Below are 20,702 nucleotides of genomic sequence, written 5' to 3'. Positions count from 1 at the left end.
TCATTTCACACAGTGTGAAAGACAGTTTTCCCCCGATTAAGAGCAAGCGCACTTTTATTAAACAAAATATACACTATGAGAAACAATAATCCACAAATGTAAAAACTATTTTGAATGATTAGCAAAATACACTGTAATGTATAAAAACAATAAAAGCCCTATATAAAAGCAATAAAACATACAATATAGGACATAAGTCCCATAAAAGCAATATATGACCATAAAGGTTGTGACTCCCCGGGTCAGCTAACACAGATTCAAAAACATCAAGAGGAACTGACCCACCTAATTTGAATCTTTTTTGCATGTTATTTCAATCATGTGGCGCATAAAATTCTAAAGCTAATTTCCCAATCTCTGTGCTAACACCTTGATTCTCTGGCTTTTGCATTAGTTACATTATTATTATTATTATTATTATTATTATTATTATTATTATTATTATTATTATTATTATTATTATTATGTGGTACTGCAGTGCAGACTGTTCAGATCAGCCTCCACTTTACAACTGCATAACTACACAACCATCATGTGACCCTGTAAACGCCAAAAACAGATATGATGTTTACAGCCAGGGCCGGTCTACCTGAGGTTTCAATATGCTAACAGATGATTTTTATAGCAGTGGCTGCCAAATGAAAAATGTTACTTAATGTATAATATATATAGTTGGTAGTAAGAGGCCAAAAACATGCAAAACACCGGCAGGTTAAAGGTATATGGTTCATTTAGTGAAGCTACAACTTTAAGTGTCCCATGACAGCCCGAATGATTTTACAGACATTTTAACATAAATATTGTCAAATATGAACCTGTTTTATTTTCAGTGTAGAATATGTTTTTTTCTTAAGGCGACACTGGTGGAGCTTTGGTCATGAGTGGAGGAACAGAGAGGGAGAGAGGGAGAGAAGGAGCAGAGGGGGAAGGGTGTTTGCCCCCTGCAGGGCTGCTGATGGATGCAGGGCTCCTGGGGTTAAGGGGAGGGCAGCCAGACCCTGAGCCGGGGTACAGAGTGGCAGCTACCTGCCGCTCATCTCACACACACACACACACACACACACACACACACACACACACACACACACAAGTAGCTTTTATTACAGTATTCAGTCAAACACTTTTATGTACATCATCGCACACACACTGACCCACTTCATGTCTCACATGGGGGTTACATGTTTAACTGTACACTTTGTAACAAACACACACACACACACACACACACACACACACAGAGCAGGAGATGCTAATGGGAGGGAGGGAAGGAAACAGGAAAACAAACCATGTGACAACATGAATTGTGTCAGAGCAGCAGATAACAGATGAAGTGACTGCAGCGTGATGGTGCAGACAGAGCAGGGCTCCACTCACAGCTCTGCTCCGCTCTGTCTTTAGTACTGTCATATTACACCATCAAGGACATTGGGGGCAACTGACTCAACCTACACCTAGTTATCCACCCACCACCACCACCCCTCACCCTCCCCTTCCTGGAGCGCCCACTGGTGGCTCAACCCTGTATGACACGCAGACGCTCAACCCATCTTCTCTGATGTCTTATCAACATGTGCCGCAGCCAACATGAACATGGTGGATTCATAAATCTGCTGCATTTAAAGTCACCTCAAAGAAAGCAAGAGGCAGCCTCTGTGGTGGTCTGGTCCTGCCCGGTCCCTGAGTGCTGGTCTATCCTCTGCGTTTACACTACAGAGGGAGCAGGGTGATGTTCTCAATGGGCCGCTTCACCTTCACTAAACACCTTGTGTTCATTATTAATCAGACTGCTGAGTTTCTGTGTCCTTGTTGTGGCCGATACTCAGCGGTCTAATTAATGGTCAGATCAATCAATAAAGTCTATAACTGATAATGGTCGCGTTCTGTCATAAAAGGGCGCGGTTTGCAGATAATTAATCTCTCACGGCAGAAACAAAACGAGGTCCATTGACGGCTGTAGAGTGCTGTTAATGAACTGATGTTTCTGTCATCCTCCTCCAGATTTTCATGTATTGCTTCGGATGAACCCGTGAATGCGTCTTTAAGAGTCTGCTCGTTTCTGCAGCGGCGGCTTCTGAGGCCGCTCTCTTTATCAANCCTTTTTTTAAAAAAAGGGGGGGGGGGGGGGGGGGGGGGGTGTTTTAAAAACGCTAATCGCCTGTAATCCTTTTAATATGTCTCACACTTTGCTCTGTCAATACACAAAGCTGCTGCAGCTCCAGCTTCACCAAACTGGAAAACTCCTGAAGTGGAGAAACTGGAGTATTAATGTGCAGATAGAGAGGAGGGTCCACGGGGGGGGGGTGGAGTGGGGGCCGAGGGGGTGTCCGCTTTTGTTCTGCAGAAAAAGGGGGCTTGTTCTTAGCAGATCAGCCTGCCATTTTAACCGGGGGTGTGTTGTGAGCGCCGAGCGAAGAGAAGAGGCTTGACACGGGAGCGGTGTGTGTGGGATGGGAGCAGAGAGAGGAGAAGAGAAGGAGCGTCCTGCCTGCAGTCCTGCCACAGCCGAGCGGAGCAGCAGCAGCATCGAACACTGAGGAACCCGAGCCAGCCCGAGCCTCCTGGATCACACACACACACATATATATATATATATACACACACACACACACACACACACACACACACCTGAGGGCCGCAGAGGATTACAAAGCAGGGGACAGTCTGACAGCCCCGGAACAACTTATTTGTAAAAATCTAAAGAAGAATATCCTGCAGCGCTTTTCTCCAAACTTCAACGCACAGCTCAGCTTCTGCAAGTGCACTTAGACCCTGCAGCCTTCTGACAGGAGCGGCCAGTCTGTGTCCTCATGCTAAATTATCCTTCATTATCAGACAGATATTTCTGCGGAGCAGTGATGGACATTGGTTTGGTGAAGAACGCATCCGCGGTGCGTGCGTGAGCCTCTCTGTCAGCACCTCTGACCTTTTTGTGGATTTCTCTGAAATCTTTGGACTCGATTCTTTGATTATTTTTGATTTTTTTTTTTTTTTTAATTCAAACGAGATCAGCTGGACTTTGCTGCTCCGGTCACAATTTACTGGAAGAGCTTTTTTCACCTGCATCCAACATGCGACCCATCCCATCCAGACTCAGCTATCTGTGAGTGCTCTCCCTNCGGGTGTGGCCCGCCCCCCGGGGGGGGGGGGGTCATCAGGTTACTGCTTTATGCACTCAAATGAGACGCGGTCATTTTTTACATTTTCAGTGTTATTCTTTTTTAGAGTTGCGGTGGCGGCGCGAGCTTGGGGCAGCCCAGGCTCCTCCTCGCCTCTCTCTCTCCCCCCATACCAAGTGTGGACCGCTCCTCAGGTAAAGAGATGTTTTAAATCAAGGAGAGGGGTNGCAGCATCGAACACTGAGGAACCCGAGCCAGCCCGAGCCTCCTGGATCACACACACACACATATATATATATATATACACACACACACACACACACACACACACACACCTGAGGGCCGCAGAGGATTACAAAGCAGGGGACAGTCTGACAGCCCCGGAACAACTTATTTGTAAAAATCTAAAGAAGAATATCCTGCAGCGCTTTTCTCCAAACTTCAACGCACAGCTCAGCTTCTGCAAGTGCACTTAGACCCTGCAGCCTTCTGACAGGAGCGGCCAGTCTGTGTCCTCATGCTAAATTATCCTTCATTATCAGACAGATATTTCTGCGGAGCAGTGATGGACATTGGTTTGGTGAAGAACGCATCCGCGGTGCGTGCGTGAGCCTCTCTGTCAGCACCTCTGACCTTTTTGTGGATTTCTCTGAAATCTTTGGACTCGATTCTTTGATTATTTTTGATTTTTTTTTTTTTTTTAATTCAAACGAGATCAGCTGGACTTTGCTGCTCCGGTCACAATTTACTGGAAGAGCTTTTTTCACCTGCATCCAACATGCGACCCATCCCATCCAGACTCAGCTATCTGTGAGTGCTCTCCCTCCTTCACTCCCACTCTCTTAATGCTCCTCCACTCCGCTTCCAAGTTACTTAATGCATGTTATTCTTCTTCTTTTTCCAGGTTTCTACACTTATTTGCATTCTGCTACTACACTCAGGTATGTCACTGCTTTCATTTCTTTTTTTCACAGAAATATTTTTTGCAATGCTCCCTTTGGGTGATAAAATAAAGATTAGCTACAAAAAAAAATCTGTAAAACATATGGCAGTGGAAGCGCGTGATGCACAGGGCAATAACAGGAAAGGTGAGGGATCATCATAACATTATGTGATACAACAATATCGGATGGCTCCCACGGTGCGCCGGGCAGCGGGGGCGCACGGCCTGCTGGCAGGTTGCTGATGAACATACCGGCCCTGGCACAGGACGCGCGGGCACAGACGGGGCATCGGGGCAGGGGGAAATGCTTGCGAGTCTTGTGAATAATGTCATGGGGTTCAGGGAAGCAGAGGGGCCAATGTTTTCCGTCAGCGGCGGTCATTCCATCACGGCAGAGCGCGGCGGGGAGAAATAAAAATGCGAGACTGTGAGAGGTCGAGCTCCTCTCCCTGCTCTCACATTCTCCTGTCCGCACAACCTGTAATCACACCGCGCGTCTCTCTGGAAGCTGTTCATTTCATTTGGCCGCAGCTCTTCCTGGATCCTCTTACACTTGTCACTCGGGAAAACACAACAACAAGCTGTTATTGCGTTAGAGCCCCCCCCCCCCGTGTTTAGCTGCTTCAGTCGTTTTCTACAGAGACCTGAGCACACACAGCTCAGGCCTCTCTGTCACCGACTGAAGTTTAATGTCAGTACAAAAAAATAAATAAATCAAACAAACACAAAGTTAAATGTACACGTACTGATGATGATGATGATGACATCTAATTTCTGACAGGTAACCAATCAGTCCCCGCCTAATTTCACGCAGCATGTAAGCGAGCAGAGCAAAGTGACGGACCGCGTGAGCCGCAGGTTGATCCGGATCTACCAGCTGTACAGCCGGACCAGCGGCAAGCACGTTCAGGTCCTGCCCAACAAGAAGATCAACGCCATGGCCGACGATGGAGATGTGCACGGTAAGACAAACTCCCTCTGTAAATGTATTATATCGTCCTCTGAAACCCGCCGAGGTCTTCTCAGTGTTCCAGGAAAGTTTGATTCATTTTTTTTTTTTTTTTTTTTTTTTTTTTTCATTTTTGGAACTTTAGTTTTCAGATAATTCCAATGCGATGCGCAAAGAGGAATGTGGATTTAGTTCACCGTAAGTTCATTTACTCTGCATCTCCATGTCCCTGCGACCTGCATCAATTTAAATTTCGCCGTGCAATTATTTTTTAAAAATCTGTCCTCATCACATTATTTCCCCATTGGTCTGCAATTTATTCTATTTTATTTTATTTAAAAGAAAATTTGTTTTTATTCCATCAATTTTCACTAATAATTTCCTGGATTAATTTAATTTCTGGTCTCATTCTAAAATTCTTTGGCTGAAATTATTCGCATTTTTTCCCAACATGGCTCAAGGCCAAAATTTTTAAAGCGATTAAAACAGTGAAATATCTGAGGACCTGAAGCATTTAACGAGAAATATCTACAGAATAAAAGGCACATGTGTAATTTTAATGTTTTTATTTCTTGTGTAAATCACGTAGGCTCGGCCTACAATAAGAGGAGGTATTTCTAAAGGAGATTAGCATTTGCAGAATTTGTTGAATGGATTGTCATTCATTCAAAATTCAAGCAGAATTCCGCGGTTTTAAATTGTTAGGAGTGTTGTTGAGGCTTTACGCTGCTCACCGAGCGGCTGACGGCTCCCTGCGCCGTCTGTGATCTCAGTCTGCAGCTGTGGTGTTGGAGGGAAAGAGGCTCGAGTCTCAGAGAAAGCGTCCGGCGGATTGTAGATGGTGCTGGAGGTGATCCTCCAGAGATCCCCGCCGGTCTGGAAGAGCCATTAGAAGTCCATCTTAACTTCTGCCTCCCGAATATTTCCTGCATAGCTTCTAATTCTCTCCCCTCCACCCCCAGCTTCAACCCCGCTCCGTCCAGCCTCACAACCAAGCAGGCCTCGTCCGAGTCTGCAGCTCCTCTGGTCTGCGGGTCTTTGTTGTGTTCACACTGAACTGAACGTGGACTCATCTGTTGAAATATGTGTAGATAGCTGAGTGTTAGCTGTGCGTTGGCTGCAGGGAGCTGCTGTGTGGTTGTTGCAGGATGTAATTGTCTGCACGTGTGTAAACCCAAGAGTGTGCAAGCTATTCACCTGAAGTCATTTTGTATGAAATGAGAGAGCAAATGTCTGTGTGTCTGTGTGTGTGTGTGTGTGTGTGTGTGTGTGTGTGTGTGTGAGAGTGTGAGTGTGTGTGACTCAGACTCTGCTGTAGCTGCTGATTCTGAACCACAACTGTAGCTCTCAGATGTGTGGTGGTTAGTCAGTGGCTGGGTGTAGAAGGTCCCTGCCATCATCAGTGACCCCGCTAACCCCAGGGAGGCCATCGGCATGGAGCCATTTTTATGAGACAATGGGGATTTAGAGGGAATTTATAGAGCGTCATCTGCTATTGGCTTTTAATGTTCTGAATCAGTATCAATGAGGATCTAAAAAAAAAAAAAAAAAAAAAAGGATCACTGCAGCGCAAACACACTGAAAATGACCTTCAGCTACTGTCTGTCATTCAGCACAAGTTCAGAAATAATTAAATCCACCCTCGTTTTGTTTTTCATCTTGTTTGAAACAATGGTAGAAAAATGCACAAAGCTCCATAAAGCTGTGCTCCGTGAACGCTGCGTGTTTCCTGTGTCTTTCACTACCTCGCGGGGTATACGGAGATGAATGTGAAGCTTTATGTGGGAGGTCAATGCAGATTTATTTGAAAAGGAGTTCTTGATGGGCCTGCCAGGATCGCCTCTTTAGCTTTCAAAGAATCAAGAGACACGTGGTTTTATCATTTTGCAAGAATTTCAGCTAGCATGAATCCCCAGGAATGGTCCCACAGGTTTTAATGTGTGTGTGTCTGTGTGTGTGTGTGTGTGTGTGTATGTGAGGAGAGTATGCATGCTTGGAAACACACTCAAGCATTTGCGTGTGTTGTTGATGCTTTTATGTACATGTGTGCGCTGTTAAGTCATCCATTTAGGTTTTAATGTTTGAAGACACCCCCGAAACAAAGAGGTCTCCTGCCTCCTGCTCTCAGCTGTCTGGCTAACACAACTATTTCTGCTTGTTTTCTTTAGCCAAACTCATCGTGGAGACGGACACATTCGGGAGCCGAGTGCGCATCAAGGGAGCTGAGACGGGCTTCTACATCTGCATGAACAAGAGGGGGAAGCTCATCGGCAAGGTGAGGAGAAGAGTTCACCTCAGCAGGGGCAAAAGTTTAGGCGAGCTCATTGTAGCCGAGACTATTTGTAAAAAAAAAAAAATAATAAAATAAAATAAAAGAGAAAAGTAATGTAGAATGATTTGCAGCCAAGTGGAGGAGGTTTGTGTTGACGGAAGGTCAAACTGACAGTAAATGTATGGTATTGAAATTTGCTGGGACTACTTTCTCTATGACCACATGAATCAGAGAAGTGGTGGATGATGAGAGACTGAGTACAGCTACATATCACTGCACAGCACATGAATACATGAGTCCTCACCTAAAACCCAAGGGATACAAAACATTCCGGTTCTATATTTTTCTAATGTCATCAAATTCCATTCAAAGACTAAAACTAACAAAGAATCCAAACCCTGACGTAGCTCAGTACTCAACATGTATTAGTCCATTGCTGAAAATAGTCCCCAACAAATCCACTATTTCCTCCTGTCTGTGTTACTGTTTTAGGAAATTACTGAGTGTTTGTTAATTGAAACTATGTATTTGTGAGGTGTAGCAGTAGGAACCAATGGGCTCAGAGCTGAGAGCCACAGACACACTCGCACATTGTTGGTTTGAGTGTTTATATGAGATTTACTGACAATAAGAAAATGAAAGAATAATTCCAATCTGCAGAGCATGTTTTAAAACCCAGTGGCAGCTCTGACTGTGCTTGATAGTCTCAGCCTATTATACTGTATTATCAGCATGTTGCACTGGTTTAACCTTAGAGGTGTGTTTGTTAAAGAAGATGACCAGCTGGATAATGTGAAGCCATTTACAGCAGTGTTTAGCCATATACACATAGGAGTTATGTGACTGTAGATGTGTGTGTCAGGCTGAGGCTATGTCAGTGCCCCTCTCTCACTATCACTGCTAATAAAAAGAGCTGGTACACCCCCCACCCCCCGCACACACACATGCACCAAACAGACACACACACACTCCACTCCACCCACCCAGCACCCTGCCTCGTACACCATCTGCCCTGAGCTACCGGCCCAGTTACAGCCTGCCTCAGTGTGTGTGTGTGTATATGTGTGTGTGTGTGTGTGTGTGTGTGTGTGTGTGTGTGTGTGTGTGTGTGTTGAGGGGTGAGAGAATGAACAGAAAGTGTGTCTTTTGGATGTATGTGTGCACTTCGGGTGGATCATGACTATTTTTAACACACTATTTTGTCCAAAAAGGTAGGAGCTTGTTACAGTAGGTTATCACTGAGAGTCCAGGTCCAGTCTCTACTGTTTCAGCTGACCTTACTGTACATTTCATCACTAATGGAAACGGTTTTTTATTCTATCATATCATAGACTAGATGTCACACTTCACCTTGTTATTTACTGTCTCACCCCTGAGCTGCTTTGTGGTCTAAAGTCAACAGTCAGAGCTACTGGGGCCTCACCTGAACGCAGCAGTGGACTGGTGACATGTGTTTAGAGATCTGTCGATTATTATTCAGTTCAGTCAGACCTGGTTGGTTAAATTTAAGCACAAATGCAACAGGAAATCAAAGCCGGAGTGAAAGTGACCCTCGGGGGTTGATTAAGGCTTTATGGCTGGAGGATCCGTCCTGCAGCTACTGACCCACGAGGGCTGCTGGATGTTTGCTGAAAGGGGGAGAAGAGTCATCGCTTACTGTCATCCCCCTCTCTCTGATCTGTAATGACTGTAGCATATGCTGCATGTATGTGGGGAGGGCTGTGTGAGTGTGTGTGCGTGCAGGGGACAGGCTGCACAGGGAAGCCTTTATACGTCTGATATTTCCCATCTGTAAATCTTCATCGAGGACTCTTCTCTGAACATTCCCACTAACTGTTTTTCTGTGTGTCTGTGTGTGTGTGTGTGTGTGTGTGTTTCTGCAGAAAAATGGACAAGGCCGCGACTGTATCTTCACTGAGATTGTCCTGGAGAACAACTACACAGCGCTAAGGAACGCCCGCTACGAGGGCTGGTACATGGCCTTCACCCGCCGTGGGCGGCCACGGAAAGGCTCGCGGACGCGCCAGCACCAGCGCGAGGTCCATTTCATGAAGAGGTTGCCGAAGGGACAGCAGCCCGCCCACCCGAGCCACCACCGGCCTTTCGACTTCATCCACTACCCCTTCAGTCAAAGGACTAAACGCACACGGTACTCGGCAGAGCGCTGAGGAGGAGGAGGAGGAGGAGGAGGATAGAAAAGACAGAGAGAAAGAAGAGAAACTGACAGACTGACTGAACAGCAGCCGACATACTCCTCTGCTCTCCACACAAAACCTCTAGAGACATTTTTATACTGAGCATTACTATATCTTAATATGTAGTTCGTTTTCTATTTTTCTCAAAGTAAAAAAAAAATCTGTACATAGGCAAAAAATGTGAGAAATCTATTTTTGTACTCCAGACTTTTAGTACTGAGCTGTGTTAAAAAACAAAAAGGGAAAAAAAAAAAAGAAAAAAAGAAAAGTTTGTTTTTAGATGCACATAACTCATTGTCTGACTTATCGGGGATATCTTAGTAGAGTGCGTTGTGTTGTTTTTTTTATGTAATTTTGACCAGTGGAGTCATTTTTTGGACTCTCGCCTGCTGCTCAAGGAGACTTGAAGGGCCCTGATTAACCGCACTGCCAGGGAACGCTGCGTTCAGAGAGACATACTGTCACACACTGCGTTGGAGAGCGCCGGGGTCAGTGAACGTTGCATAAGCGTGCGGTGATGACGGTAAAGACGCTGCGTCCTGACTGGGCTCATTCTCTATCTTTCTCACACAGTTGAAGCAAACTGAGCTTTAACAGTGTCCGATGGAACAATGTGGCAGCTACATTTGATAATCACAGGTTTCCTGTTCTGACTGTAATGTTGACGTGTACAAAATGCATTGAAGTGTAAGGAACCCCCTCGACACGCCCACGACCCCCCCACGTCTACTTGTGTTCTTGTCGTCCCCTGAATGTGTGTTTTTATACATATATAAATATATTTTTATTTGAGGATGTGTAAAATAATTTTAAGGATGGAATATTTATTTAAAATGTGTAATAAATGTACATTAGAATACTGATATTAAACTCTTGTTTGGTACATGCTCGCTTTGGATCCATCTGTGAAAAGCTGAAAACACACACAGAAGCTGACCAGGCTCTATGCACACACACTTAGCTTTGTGTAAATACATTTTAGCTTAGTGCTAGTCTGATAGAACCCGTACCCAGCCTGAAATAAGAAACTCATTTGTGCACACAGTTCACTTATTTCATGCTCTTAGATTATTGTGTGCAAAACACTGCATGAACTAATACTGTTTTAACAGCATGTTTCTGTGACACCAACACCACATTTGTTGCAGCAAAATCTGATATAAACACTGACTGTTGTCGAACAGTCTCATCCAAATGAGCTGCTTGCATTTAGCACAAATTCAATGTTATGTTCTATTCATTTGTGTGCACACACTCATTCACAGGCACAAATTAATAGTCTGCGCACATCAAGTATTAAATGGAGATTTTGTATTATATATTACAAACTGTTGAGGGACATTCACAAGAAAAAGTGGAAAGTACATATTCATACTATACACTGTATGTTCCAGTTACAAAACCATTTCTGGCGAACACCATCCATCCACACAGCACTTACATGCACGTCACATGCGTAGGTTGCCAGATATGGTTGTTATTTCAGGTTTTGGTCTCTGTATCAAACCTTGCAACTTAACTTCAATGACAACATTTAAGTCACTACACCAGCTATTGTTGGACAAGAAATAGTTCCAGCACATAACACCCTCTAAAACTACAACCTGTTGGTTTGACGTTGGTTTGTGTATGTGCAAAGGTTAAAGAAATAAGATACAACAAGTTAGCTGCAGAGCCAGAGCCAGGCTAGCTGTTTGCTTCTGCTTTCAGTCTTTATGCTAAGCTAATCCCTCCCAAAATACTAAGGCTACGTCCACACCACTACATTTTCATTCTAAAATGGCGTTTTCAAAAGAAAACAAACTTCATCCATACTAACACAACGGTAAAGATGAAAAAGCAACGAAAAAGCGACAGCAAAGACTGTTGCAGTGTTAAAATGCAGAATTTAACTGAACAACAGCTGCTAGCAAAAACACTTGTAATTCGTTATCCATGTTGCTTTCACCAATGGTAGTCGAGGCTGATAAGACCCAATCGGAGCGACTGGGGGTGACTATTATGTCATCATTTCCAAAACTCTCTGTTTTCGGTGCTCGGTGTGGACGGGAGGAGGAAACTTAGCAAAAGAGGTGCGTTTCAAAACAAAAAAATAGTAGTGTGGATGTAGCCTATAGGAGGGAGCAGGTCACACATTTATACCATCCTAAACTGTTTAGGAAAATATTTGTGCCTCCTAAAGTGAAGTCATGAGATTTGAGAACAAACCAACAGCTGAACTATTGGTAACCTAATGTTAACTATGCTAGGCAGAAGCTGCAATAGAAGACAGTGGCACTAGCTGTATATGTTGGTATTTACAGGTCTGAGCATTTGTCCTCAAACTGTAAATATTGTAGCTGAAACTGAAGTAGACCGAGCCAGCCGGCAACAAGTGGAGCAGAGGAAACAGGAGCCAAACAGACTCATGGTGAGCCGCCAGCAGAAACTGTGGTTAGCACTGAAAGTTTGCTCATGCTCGTCCTCCAGTTAGATTTAGAAGTCGAAGACTTGCTCTCTGCTTGTTCACTTGGAAAACCTTTAATTAAAGGTCAAATCCACTTACAACATGTGTTCTGTCTTCCCTCTAGTGATATCACTCAGAAGGTTTTAGTTTTATCTGTCCAGGTTTGGAGATCTGTCAGTACAATGGAGGGGAACAGAATTTCATTTGTAGTGTGCAAGGTCTTGATGGGTCTGACGCCTAATTAATACTGAACACCCTAAAAACCTAAACATCAAATTAGCTGGGAGTCTCATAAATGAAGCATTTATTCCAACAGCCATTGTGCATCTCTATAACACGGTACCCCTACTTCACCCACTATCTATCCCAACAGCAAGCTCTAAGACAGACTGGGCTGTGGCTCTTACATTGTCGTATCAGGTCAGACAAAAGCCTAATTGAATCCAGTTGCTCCCTTCTGTTGAGCTTTGGGGGTTTTAGGGCTGAAGGTTCCAGGACTCTGGTTGGGAGACAATTTTAAACTTGTTTTCATTACCATTTTCAAATATTTTCTACTTTTTCGCAGCTTATGGATTTTAAAGGTCCCATATAGTCTAAAGGTAGATGTCCATGTGTTGTGTGATTATAAAGCAGGTCTAGGTTCTATATTAATACTGTGAAAGTATCAAAGCCTCAGTCCACAGAGAAATGCACTCAGCCTGTATTCGGAAACTGAGCCTTAAAAAGAGCCGTTAGGACTTCTGTAACTTTGTGATGTCACAACAAAGCAGTCACTGCCCTCAGCCATGCCCAAGCCCTGCCCACCTGGACTCACCATCCAGCCTTTCATGATTTTGTTTACCTGAAAATTGCTATATTTTTATCTGATCACTCAGAAACTAGTCAGCCAATCAGAAGAGAGGCTCAGAGCCTCCAGTCTTCTGATTGGCTCACTGAACTGTAGTTACTAGAGCTCCAGAGAGAAGCCTGAGAGAGGAAATGTAAAGCTACATTGAGATGGTTTTTGGTTCTTAAAACCACAAATATATCTTCTTATGGATCAACACTTCAAATAAAATACTGGAAAAATGTAAAATATTGGATATTTAAAGATAGGGTGCTGTTGTACAGCTACTTGACCTGTGGGTGCATGCACTTCATGACACTTGTATAAATATAATTTTCACCTTTCCATCGAGACTAAATTTCCAAAATGATGACAAAGCTGCTCAGTGAGTCAGTGGCGTCAAGAAAACAACCTTTAATCATTTCTAACTTTCTCTGTGATCCATCAGTTTAAATGTCGATATATCTGAACACACAGCATAGCTGTTGTCATTAACCTGGATTTATGCTGATTTTGTCAGATGACACCACAACATCTGAAAATACAGATGTGTATTAGCCAGCTGTGTGTCTCACTCCTCACCAGATGATGGTTGTTATGAAGTTTTGGACAAAGAAGAAGAGATGAACTGTGTTTCTGTAGTTAAGGTGTTTCACTGTGGACAGAGCCCTCAACTAAAACCACCTCAGCCAGACCGTCTGAGTGGCTGATAGACGCTTCAGTTTTACTTTCCACAATCCTGTGGCCACGTGGGACCATGTGACAGAAATGTTATCATCTGCCCATGTCCACAACTGTCTGTGGACTATACGGACCTAAGAGCAAATGTTAGCATGTTTATGAACATAGACACCTATGAATGTTCATAAAACGGCCTGTAGTGAAATAGTCTGGAGCTGCCTAATTCAGGGTAAATCCTACAGGTCAAACCAGTCAGTAACTTGTTGTTTTTTGCCTGAGGATGGAGCAGGTGTTGCTCATGTCTGACACATCTCCAACCAAAAACTTGAGCACAGACCCAGAACCAGTAGCAGTTCAAGTCTGAACCTGACCCACGTTACTGATGCCACAACCCAATGTATACCTCATCTGTCTAGTACATTATCTGTAGGAACCATTTGACTTTTCGTTTATTTGTTTCTTTGAGGTTTGTTGAGAAATAAACTTTCCTCTTCTCTGGTGTTGGTTTTAACCTTCTTACACCAGCAGCTCTTAACTGAACCGAGAGGAAACGCTGCGGCCGCTGTGGTTTCTCCCCACATGAAACCTGACCAGGGAAAGCTAACAGGGAGGGTATTCTTAGACAGATCCCAACAGGGATAACAAGGTCATTTGAAGTCATGAAGATCCCCCCCACCCCTCCTTCCTTTTTAGCAGATAGCAGCATGTCAGTGTCAGAGCGCTGTGCTGTTGTGGTGATGATACCACTGTGTTTGTTTTTAGGCTTTAGCTTCCTTCAGGTTCTGTAACTCTCAGTATCTCCACTGTTTTTCTTTCATCTCCCGCCTTTTAGCACCCTGGCGTTTCATTTGATTGGACAATCCCAACATGCACCAGTGTGTGTGTCTTTGTAGGTATGTTTGTGTGAAAGGGAGTCAGATCACTATATTTGCCAATGTATGGGTCTGATACAGGCCACTTAGTGTCATCCACCTCTGATATAACAATATAACACTTTTTGATCAAATTACATCACGATACTTGAACCTGAACTAAATAATAGTCTAAGAAACAGCAGTTCAGTTGAGGAAAACCTCTCCTGAATCCCTCTGTGTGTGTGTGTGTGTGTGTGTGTGTGTGTGTATATATATGTGTGTGTGTGTGTGTGTGTGTGTGTGTGTGTGTGTGTGTGTGTGTGTGTGTGTGTGTGTGTGTGAGTGACTTGTGTATGAGTGGGTCAGTTTCTCTGTGTTAGTTTGTGTGTTTGTTTGCCAGCAGGAGAGCAAATAGTTCCAGCACTGCTGACTGAAAGTCGGCCATAAAGTTCTTTCAAGAGAACATTTGTTGCTGGAGTTCTGAGGAACTGGAGCCCAGAAACTTCACACAAATTTGTCTGTGAGAGCGTTCTTATGTCTGTGGTTATTAGCCACAAACTGCTACTGGATATCCAAGTACAAATATTTGCTGTCCTACAAACATGCTGCTGTACATCAGCACCAGTTTTAAAAACCAGTCACAGTGATTCTGGGAGCTGTGTTGTCAGGGGCATTAGCCTCTGGTAGGGTCTCCCAAGGCAAATTGGTTCCAGGGTAGAGGCCAGACTATGAATGATTCTAGATATATTACGATACTCATAAGCCCCCGGCTGTGTTGGGGTTCTCCCCTCTATAGCCCCTTTCCCACTGGTCAAAAAACCCACTAAGACCCACTAACATCAGGCTTTTGTGGGCAATGGACAAAGGAACTATCTGCATTCACACCTGGGTCAAATGACTCTGCAGTAGTCACAGGTATTTATCGGCTCCTGCTCTGATCAGCAGTGATGTAAACACAACACCCAGGTGAACACACTAGTTATTGTCCCTTACGCTGCGCTCTGGGATGAAAGAGTGAGCAGCAGCCCCGAAATAAGTTTTAAAAACATACAATCGTCACAGGAGGCTTTGAAATATACAAGCCGGCACCAAGCCAGAAATGAGACACTACAGATTCCTTTTACCAGTTTGCACAGCAGCTAACAGCTAACTCTTTCTCCCCCGCGTCTGCATCGGTGTGCTCAGTAAGTGCACATAATAGCATTTCTCCTTGCACTTGTACGAGTCCTCTCTGGCAAACTCGACTGGCAGTGAGTCAAAGGAGTCAATTGCCTTTTTTAAGTGGGTTTACCCATGTTTAAAAAACCTGCTTATACCTGCTAATTTTGGGGCAGAGCGGGTACAAGTGACTGGAAACTGGAGGGGAAAGCTCTGACTTTTGTCTGTGCTTACGCACCTATCAGCAGTTTGGTGTATCTGCATGTCCAGTAACACCAGAGAAAGAAAGCTTTGTTTCATTGTGGGAAAAAATACAGAAAAAAACAGGCTTCCCAGGAATATGTGTCACACAAGAGGCATTCAGGCACAGGGAGTTGTGTGTCACCCATGTTTTGGGAAAATTCAGATCCCAAATACACATATTACTTGTACATATACGCATGTAAACAGAGGATATAGCAGGAAAAATCACACGATTCGATTCTATTCTTGGGCTCAGGATTAAATTCAAAATCGATCTGAGATTAAAAAGCTCAGCTCAGAGGCTACCGGCAGCTACCAGCAACTTTTAGGGTGGAAGGTTTCCTTGTATGTTACTCAATGCATGGCTGATGTTTGGAAATCAATCGATACACCTTAAATGTCAATATGACAACTTTGACCATTTCATTTGTTTTGATCAGCTCTCTACATGACATATACTTTAGTGTTGATCAGATCTTCAAGCTCTTAAAAATGTATATAAAGCTGCAGATAACAGCGAGCTTCTTCTTCCCCCCGAGGTTATAAAATCTGAAATGTGCCTTCAATGAAGACAAGGCAGGTTGAATTACTTTTTCCTCTATGTTTTCCATCGCTCACACTGCACTTTCTTCTTGCCAAAGGAGTATCTGGGCAGAACCCAACACGGTGCCTGTAGACTGGCGAGCTAAACTAATGTCAAGAAAGAATGTAAACCAGGGCTGTTATGAGACTGAAAAATATGAATCGATTTTTTGGGAATTTATGAATAGATTTTGAATCGGTAGAGATACAACCGTGATTCTGATGTGAAACGATTTTTTTTACACACCTCTACTTGAAGTGTAAAGTTATGCTTTGGGTCGTGTTAACGGGTGTTTAGCAGGAGTAAACGCAGGATAGATTAAAACAGGAGAGAAATGCTGCTGAAATGTTTTCTACATAGACACACCGTGAGAAGACACAGCTGAAAAATTGAGTTCTTTCACTAATTAATCCTGACCTATGAGAGGTCGTCTAACCTATAGCACTGAATTAAATGCTCTTGACAATACTTGACATTAATCTGCTTAACTCCTTCCACATTGGATTAACAGAGGGATTTGTCCCGGAGGACTTCCAATAGAAGCTTGCAGACACCAGATCAATCAATTAAAGCCGGAGCTTTGTGATGAAACCTGACAGCAATAGAAAAATACTGATGAAATGCAGTTTTCATAGTAATAAAGTGAATCCATGAGTTTTCAATGTTGCTTCTCAAATCCAGGATTTGCAGACCCTCTGGAACACAAGTAGACTTTGTGAATGAATTAGTTTGCCCTCTCCATTACAGCCCCCACCACTGCCTCCAGTGTCTGCAAAGTGAACCCCCAGAGAAGAACTGGCTTGTGGGAAAAGTCACACCTTCTGTGTCGCCAATGCTGCCATGCAAATGTGGAGCAATTCCAGTGCAGAAAAAACGGGGGTAACATCACTTTCATCCATTTTATTGAGCCACAACCATCATCCTTAACCCAAGATAAACAAACAGAGCGACCATCTTCATTTGCTTAGGGAGCAATTTAACCCCTGCCTCCACCCCCCCGTGGAGGTTGTAGAATAGCAGGGGTGACCAGAGAACGCGACCCTGCCTCCCTAAGCAGCCCAGAATGCCACAAGCCGACATAGAAGCTGCCCCCATCAAAAAGCACTTACAACCTCCAGCCACTTGTATTTGCTCTGAAACGCTGTGTGAGATGAGGGTTTTCCCTCTGGACTGACCTCCATGTGGTGCACACCGGGAGAAAAGAGTGAGGCGTCGGGGGAAAAGTCATGTAACAATCCGATGGTTTTTTCTATAATAGAATTTGCCATTGATTATTGTATGAGCTCGGACTCGGTCTTCAAATATAAAGATATTATATTCTTTGAATTAACATTTATAGTTTGAAATTAAGTGTGACCCACTGAATCTGAGTAACTTCAATTTTTTTTTTCAATATTGGACATTTGTATTTTTTATCTGAATTAATAATCCCTAAACACTCAAAAGCATGTTTCTTTTTCATTGTTTGTTCCATTTTTTTTCTTCCTATTATTCACTGTGTTTATTTTCTTATTCTTTCTGTCTATTTGTTGTCATGTCATTGTGTGTTTGGTTTTTATGCCTGTGATCCACTTTGCTGTCGACTACTCTGTATGACTATTTCTCATACACACTTACAGTGTGTGTAAAATGTTAAAATGTATGTGTGCAGCCATTGTTGGTAATTTTTAATGAATAAATATCTGAATATATTCTCAGCTATGTTCAGAGGTTTCCTCATGCAGCACAGTCATGTCTCTGGAGCTGCCATTTGAATCATTTTTGTGTTAGTAGCAGAGTTTTAGTGTCATGTTTTTTATAATACATTACATTACATTTACTCATTTACTTTTATCCTAAGACATTTACAAATGAGGGGACAATACTTGTAAGAAAATACCTTGGTTTGGGAAATGTGAAATATAAAAATACAGCAAAGTAATTTCCTTTGTATTTTTCTTAGACTTTCTTAGGTTTTAACAACCTGAGAGGAAGTTTACACATGGCTCTTTTTCAGGCAAAAAAAAAAAAGAAGTAAATTTAGAAAAAAGAATTTTCTTTTTTCCAACAGAAATGTTATCCGTCATGAGTGTGGAATGCAATGTGACCATCATGCAGAGAGAGAAAACTTTTGGACTTGTGTTCTAACCTCAGTATTTCTAAAATCCTGAACAAGATAAGATTCTTTATTGTCCCCAAAGGGAAATTTGTATTGCACTCTGTGTTGCTACCCCCAACACCACCGTCGCCAACAATGCAGACATACAGGGAGCACTTCAACAAAAAAACAGTTTATTTTAAATTACACAAGCTCTTTGATACTGACCTCATTTTAAACTACAGACACATTTCAGCTTGCACTCACAAAGTACGATGTTCCATAGCCAGCCCCAGAGTTTTGAAGTGGCAGTTGTGGGGAATCATGCAGAGACACTGTCATGAAGACTAATCTTATAATCTTCTTCTTGTAGGTTTATGTCTATGACCTTCCTCACACATGTAATTGTAAAGTTATCCAAAACAACACTGCATTGTGTGTCATCCGGCACAGTGCTGGGTTTGCCACATACATGCAGGCCTGTTCCTTCAACTGGTCCTCCCAGATGATATTTCAGTTTGACTCCGGCACATGAAACAGCACAACCAACCAACGCTGCAGCCCCATGCATTGTTTTTAACTCAGGGCAAATGTCTGTCTGAATGTGTCCAAACACTTGGATGTTCAGATGCACTGAGAGCAGAGGCAGTAAGGTGGATGGATTCTCTATCAAAAATGACAGGCAGCCCATTAAATCCAAGCCCCCATTCAGCAGTGTTAACAAAGCCAGCGGTCGAAGCAGGCTGGATAATTGAAACGCAAACAACTGATCAAAGTGAAGCTCCAGCTCGACAGTTTCATTGTTTATGTACGGGCCTTATGCGAGACCTGTTGACTTTTCCAATTGGAGCTGTAAACTTTTGTTTGTCCGTGCATTTCCAAGACTGATTGTCAGTCTGATCTGAACAATTACCAGCTAAATGTGTTTGCCAGCTCAGGCAGAGCCCCCTCCCTCTTTGCTGCCCTAAAAAGATCAAAAGGGAAGACCTCCCTCCCTCCCATAGCTCTCTTGAAACACCCCCACCACAACCCCCCAAATGTCCCCTCCACTCCCCATATCCCTCCTCCCAACCTCTTCATTTCCTTTTTAGCCATGACAGTTCAGCTGGAAAACCAACCATAAATGATTTTTTTCGACGGCCCAGTGTTAGAGACATGGCCTTTTAGAGCACACAGCTTTCAACGAGGGGACATGTCTTTAAGAAAGAAAAACGATCTGCATATTTCAATTATGTGCGGTTGTGCTCAGCTGATCAAAGAGCTGCAGGGATGCCACTCGTAACTGAAGGCTTCAGGACCCTCATGATGTGAATGAGCACAAATTGATGCTACTGATGCTAAACGGTTAAGCGCCTCATAAAATGTCATAAGGTCAATCAACTTTTGGTAGTCATTTGACCGTGACACAACCTTGGCAGTTTTAGTGGCTAAACAGGCCTCAGGGCTGTGCTGGGCCGCTCTCCACTTTCATTCTGCTGCACAATGTCTGCACGTAGTATTCAACCATGCATGTGTGTGGATCAAACAAAACCTTGTGTCATTGTCTGATGGCAATGATTCACTGGATTATCACACACTCTCGTGCAAAAAAAATGAAACAGGAATTTAGTGACAACAACCAGTGAGTATAAATAGAAAATCTTTGTTCATTTTAAGGTCCTCCTACTAGCTTCTTCTGGACCTTTTGACCATATCGCATGGTCTCCTTAGAGGATGAAGTAAACTCAGCTTTTTAGCGTTACTGTTGATTAACTATTGCTACTAAGCAAGACAATGAGTGCAGCTGAAAGCACTGGAAAAAGTTGTTTGTTTGTTGCGCTTAATGATAACACAATCCTTTAAACTGGGAGCTGATGGTTGCTTCTGATAATGAAATAAATAATTCATTCTATGAAGAAGACATATCCAATTCATGGAATGGTGTTTCATCCTAGATTATAACTAATGCTAATAAGTCTAGATAGTGTTGTGCATTTCATTCAATTTGTCAAAGAAAGGATGATTAGTTTAAAAAATAAATGCGATATTATTGTTTATGTTTATTTAGCAATCACCATTTCTCATACGTCCTAGAGCATCATGAGTTAGCTGGTCCAGACATGGACGTAAAAACAACAGGACAGACAGGACCGAATGATAGTCATGGTAGTCATTTTTTCAGGCTACACCACACAACTATGTTTCAGTTTTAAAACACATCTCTTTTGCTAAGTTTAGGCCTGGCGTTCACACTACTCCAGAGTTTTCAAGCGCCTGAATTTGAAACTTTTGGAAACTCTGCTGGGCCCGTTTTAGTTTGAAAACTCCGGGTTTGCGTTTTGTCCTTTGGAAACTATGATGTAGACGCACACGTTCGCCT

At 43.2% G+C, this 20,702-nt stretch overlaps 1 protein-coding gene across 2 annotated transcripts; it reads left to right on the top strand.

Annotated features, from left to right (window-relative positions):
- The first annotated feature begins 3,820 nt into the window (after positions 1-3,820).
- LOC111220642 (fibroblast growth factor 8) lies at positions 3,821-9,499 on the top strand. 2 transcript variants are annotated; one of them, XM_022743803.1, is made up of 5 exons: positions 3,821-3,926; positions 4,021-4,057; positions 4,874-5,021; positions 7,177-7,283; positions 9,164-9,499. In XM_022743803.1, exons 1-5 carry the CDS (start codon positions 3,895-3,897, stop codon positions 9,446-9,448), a joined length of 609 nt encoding a protein of 202 aa, XP_022599524.1. In that variant the 5' UTR covers positions 3,821-3,894; the 3' UTR covers positions 9,449-9,499. The 2 variants fall into 2 exon arrangements, with proteins under 2 accessions (XP_022599524.1, XP_022599523.1); XM_022743802.1 differs by having other exon boundaries at positions 4,841-5,021.
- The last annotated feature ends 11,203 nt before the right edge of the window (positions 9,500-20,702 follow it).

The sequence above is a fragment of the Seriola dumerili genome, unplaced genomic scaffold (assembly GCF_002260705.1).
Source record: "Seriola dumerili isolate Sdu_G_001 unplaced genomic scaffold, Sdu_1.0 BDQW01000073.1, whole genome shotgun sequence".
NCBI classification, from domain to species: domain Eukaryota; kingdom Metazoa; phylum Chordata; class Actinopteri; order Carangiformes; family Carangidae; genus Seriola; species Seriola dumerili.
The sequence above is the reverse complement of the archived record's forward strand: the minus strand, read 5'-3'. Positions and strand labels throughout refer to the sequence as shown.

Excerpts from the sequence above, each read along its gene's own strand:
- LOC111220642 (XM_022743802.1), top strand. The coding sequence starts at position 3,895 with ATGCGACCCATCCCATCCAGACTCAGCTATCT. Across the intron at positions 5,022-7,176 it reads CGACGATGGAGATGTGCACG|CCAAACTCATCGTGGAGACG; the intron begins GTAAGACAAACT and ends TGTTTTCTTTAG. Across the intron at positions 7,284-9,163 it reads GGGGGAAGCTCATCGGCAAG|AAAAATGGACAAGGCCGCGA; the intron begins GTGAGGAGAAGA and ends GTGTTTCTGCAG.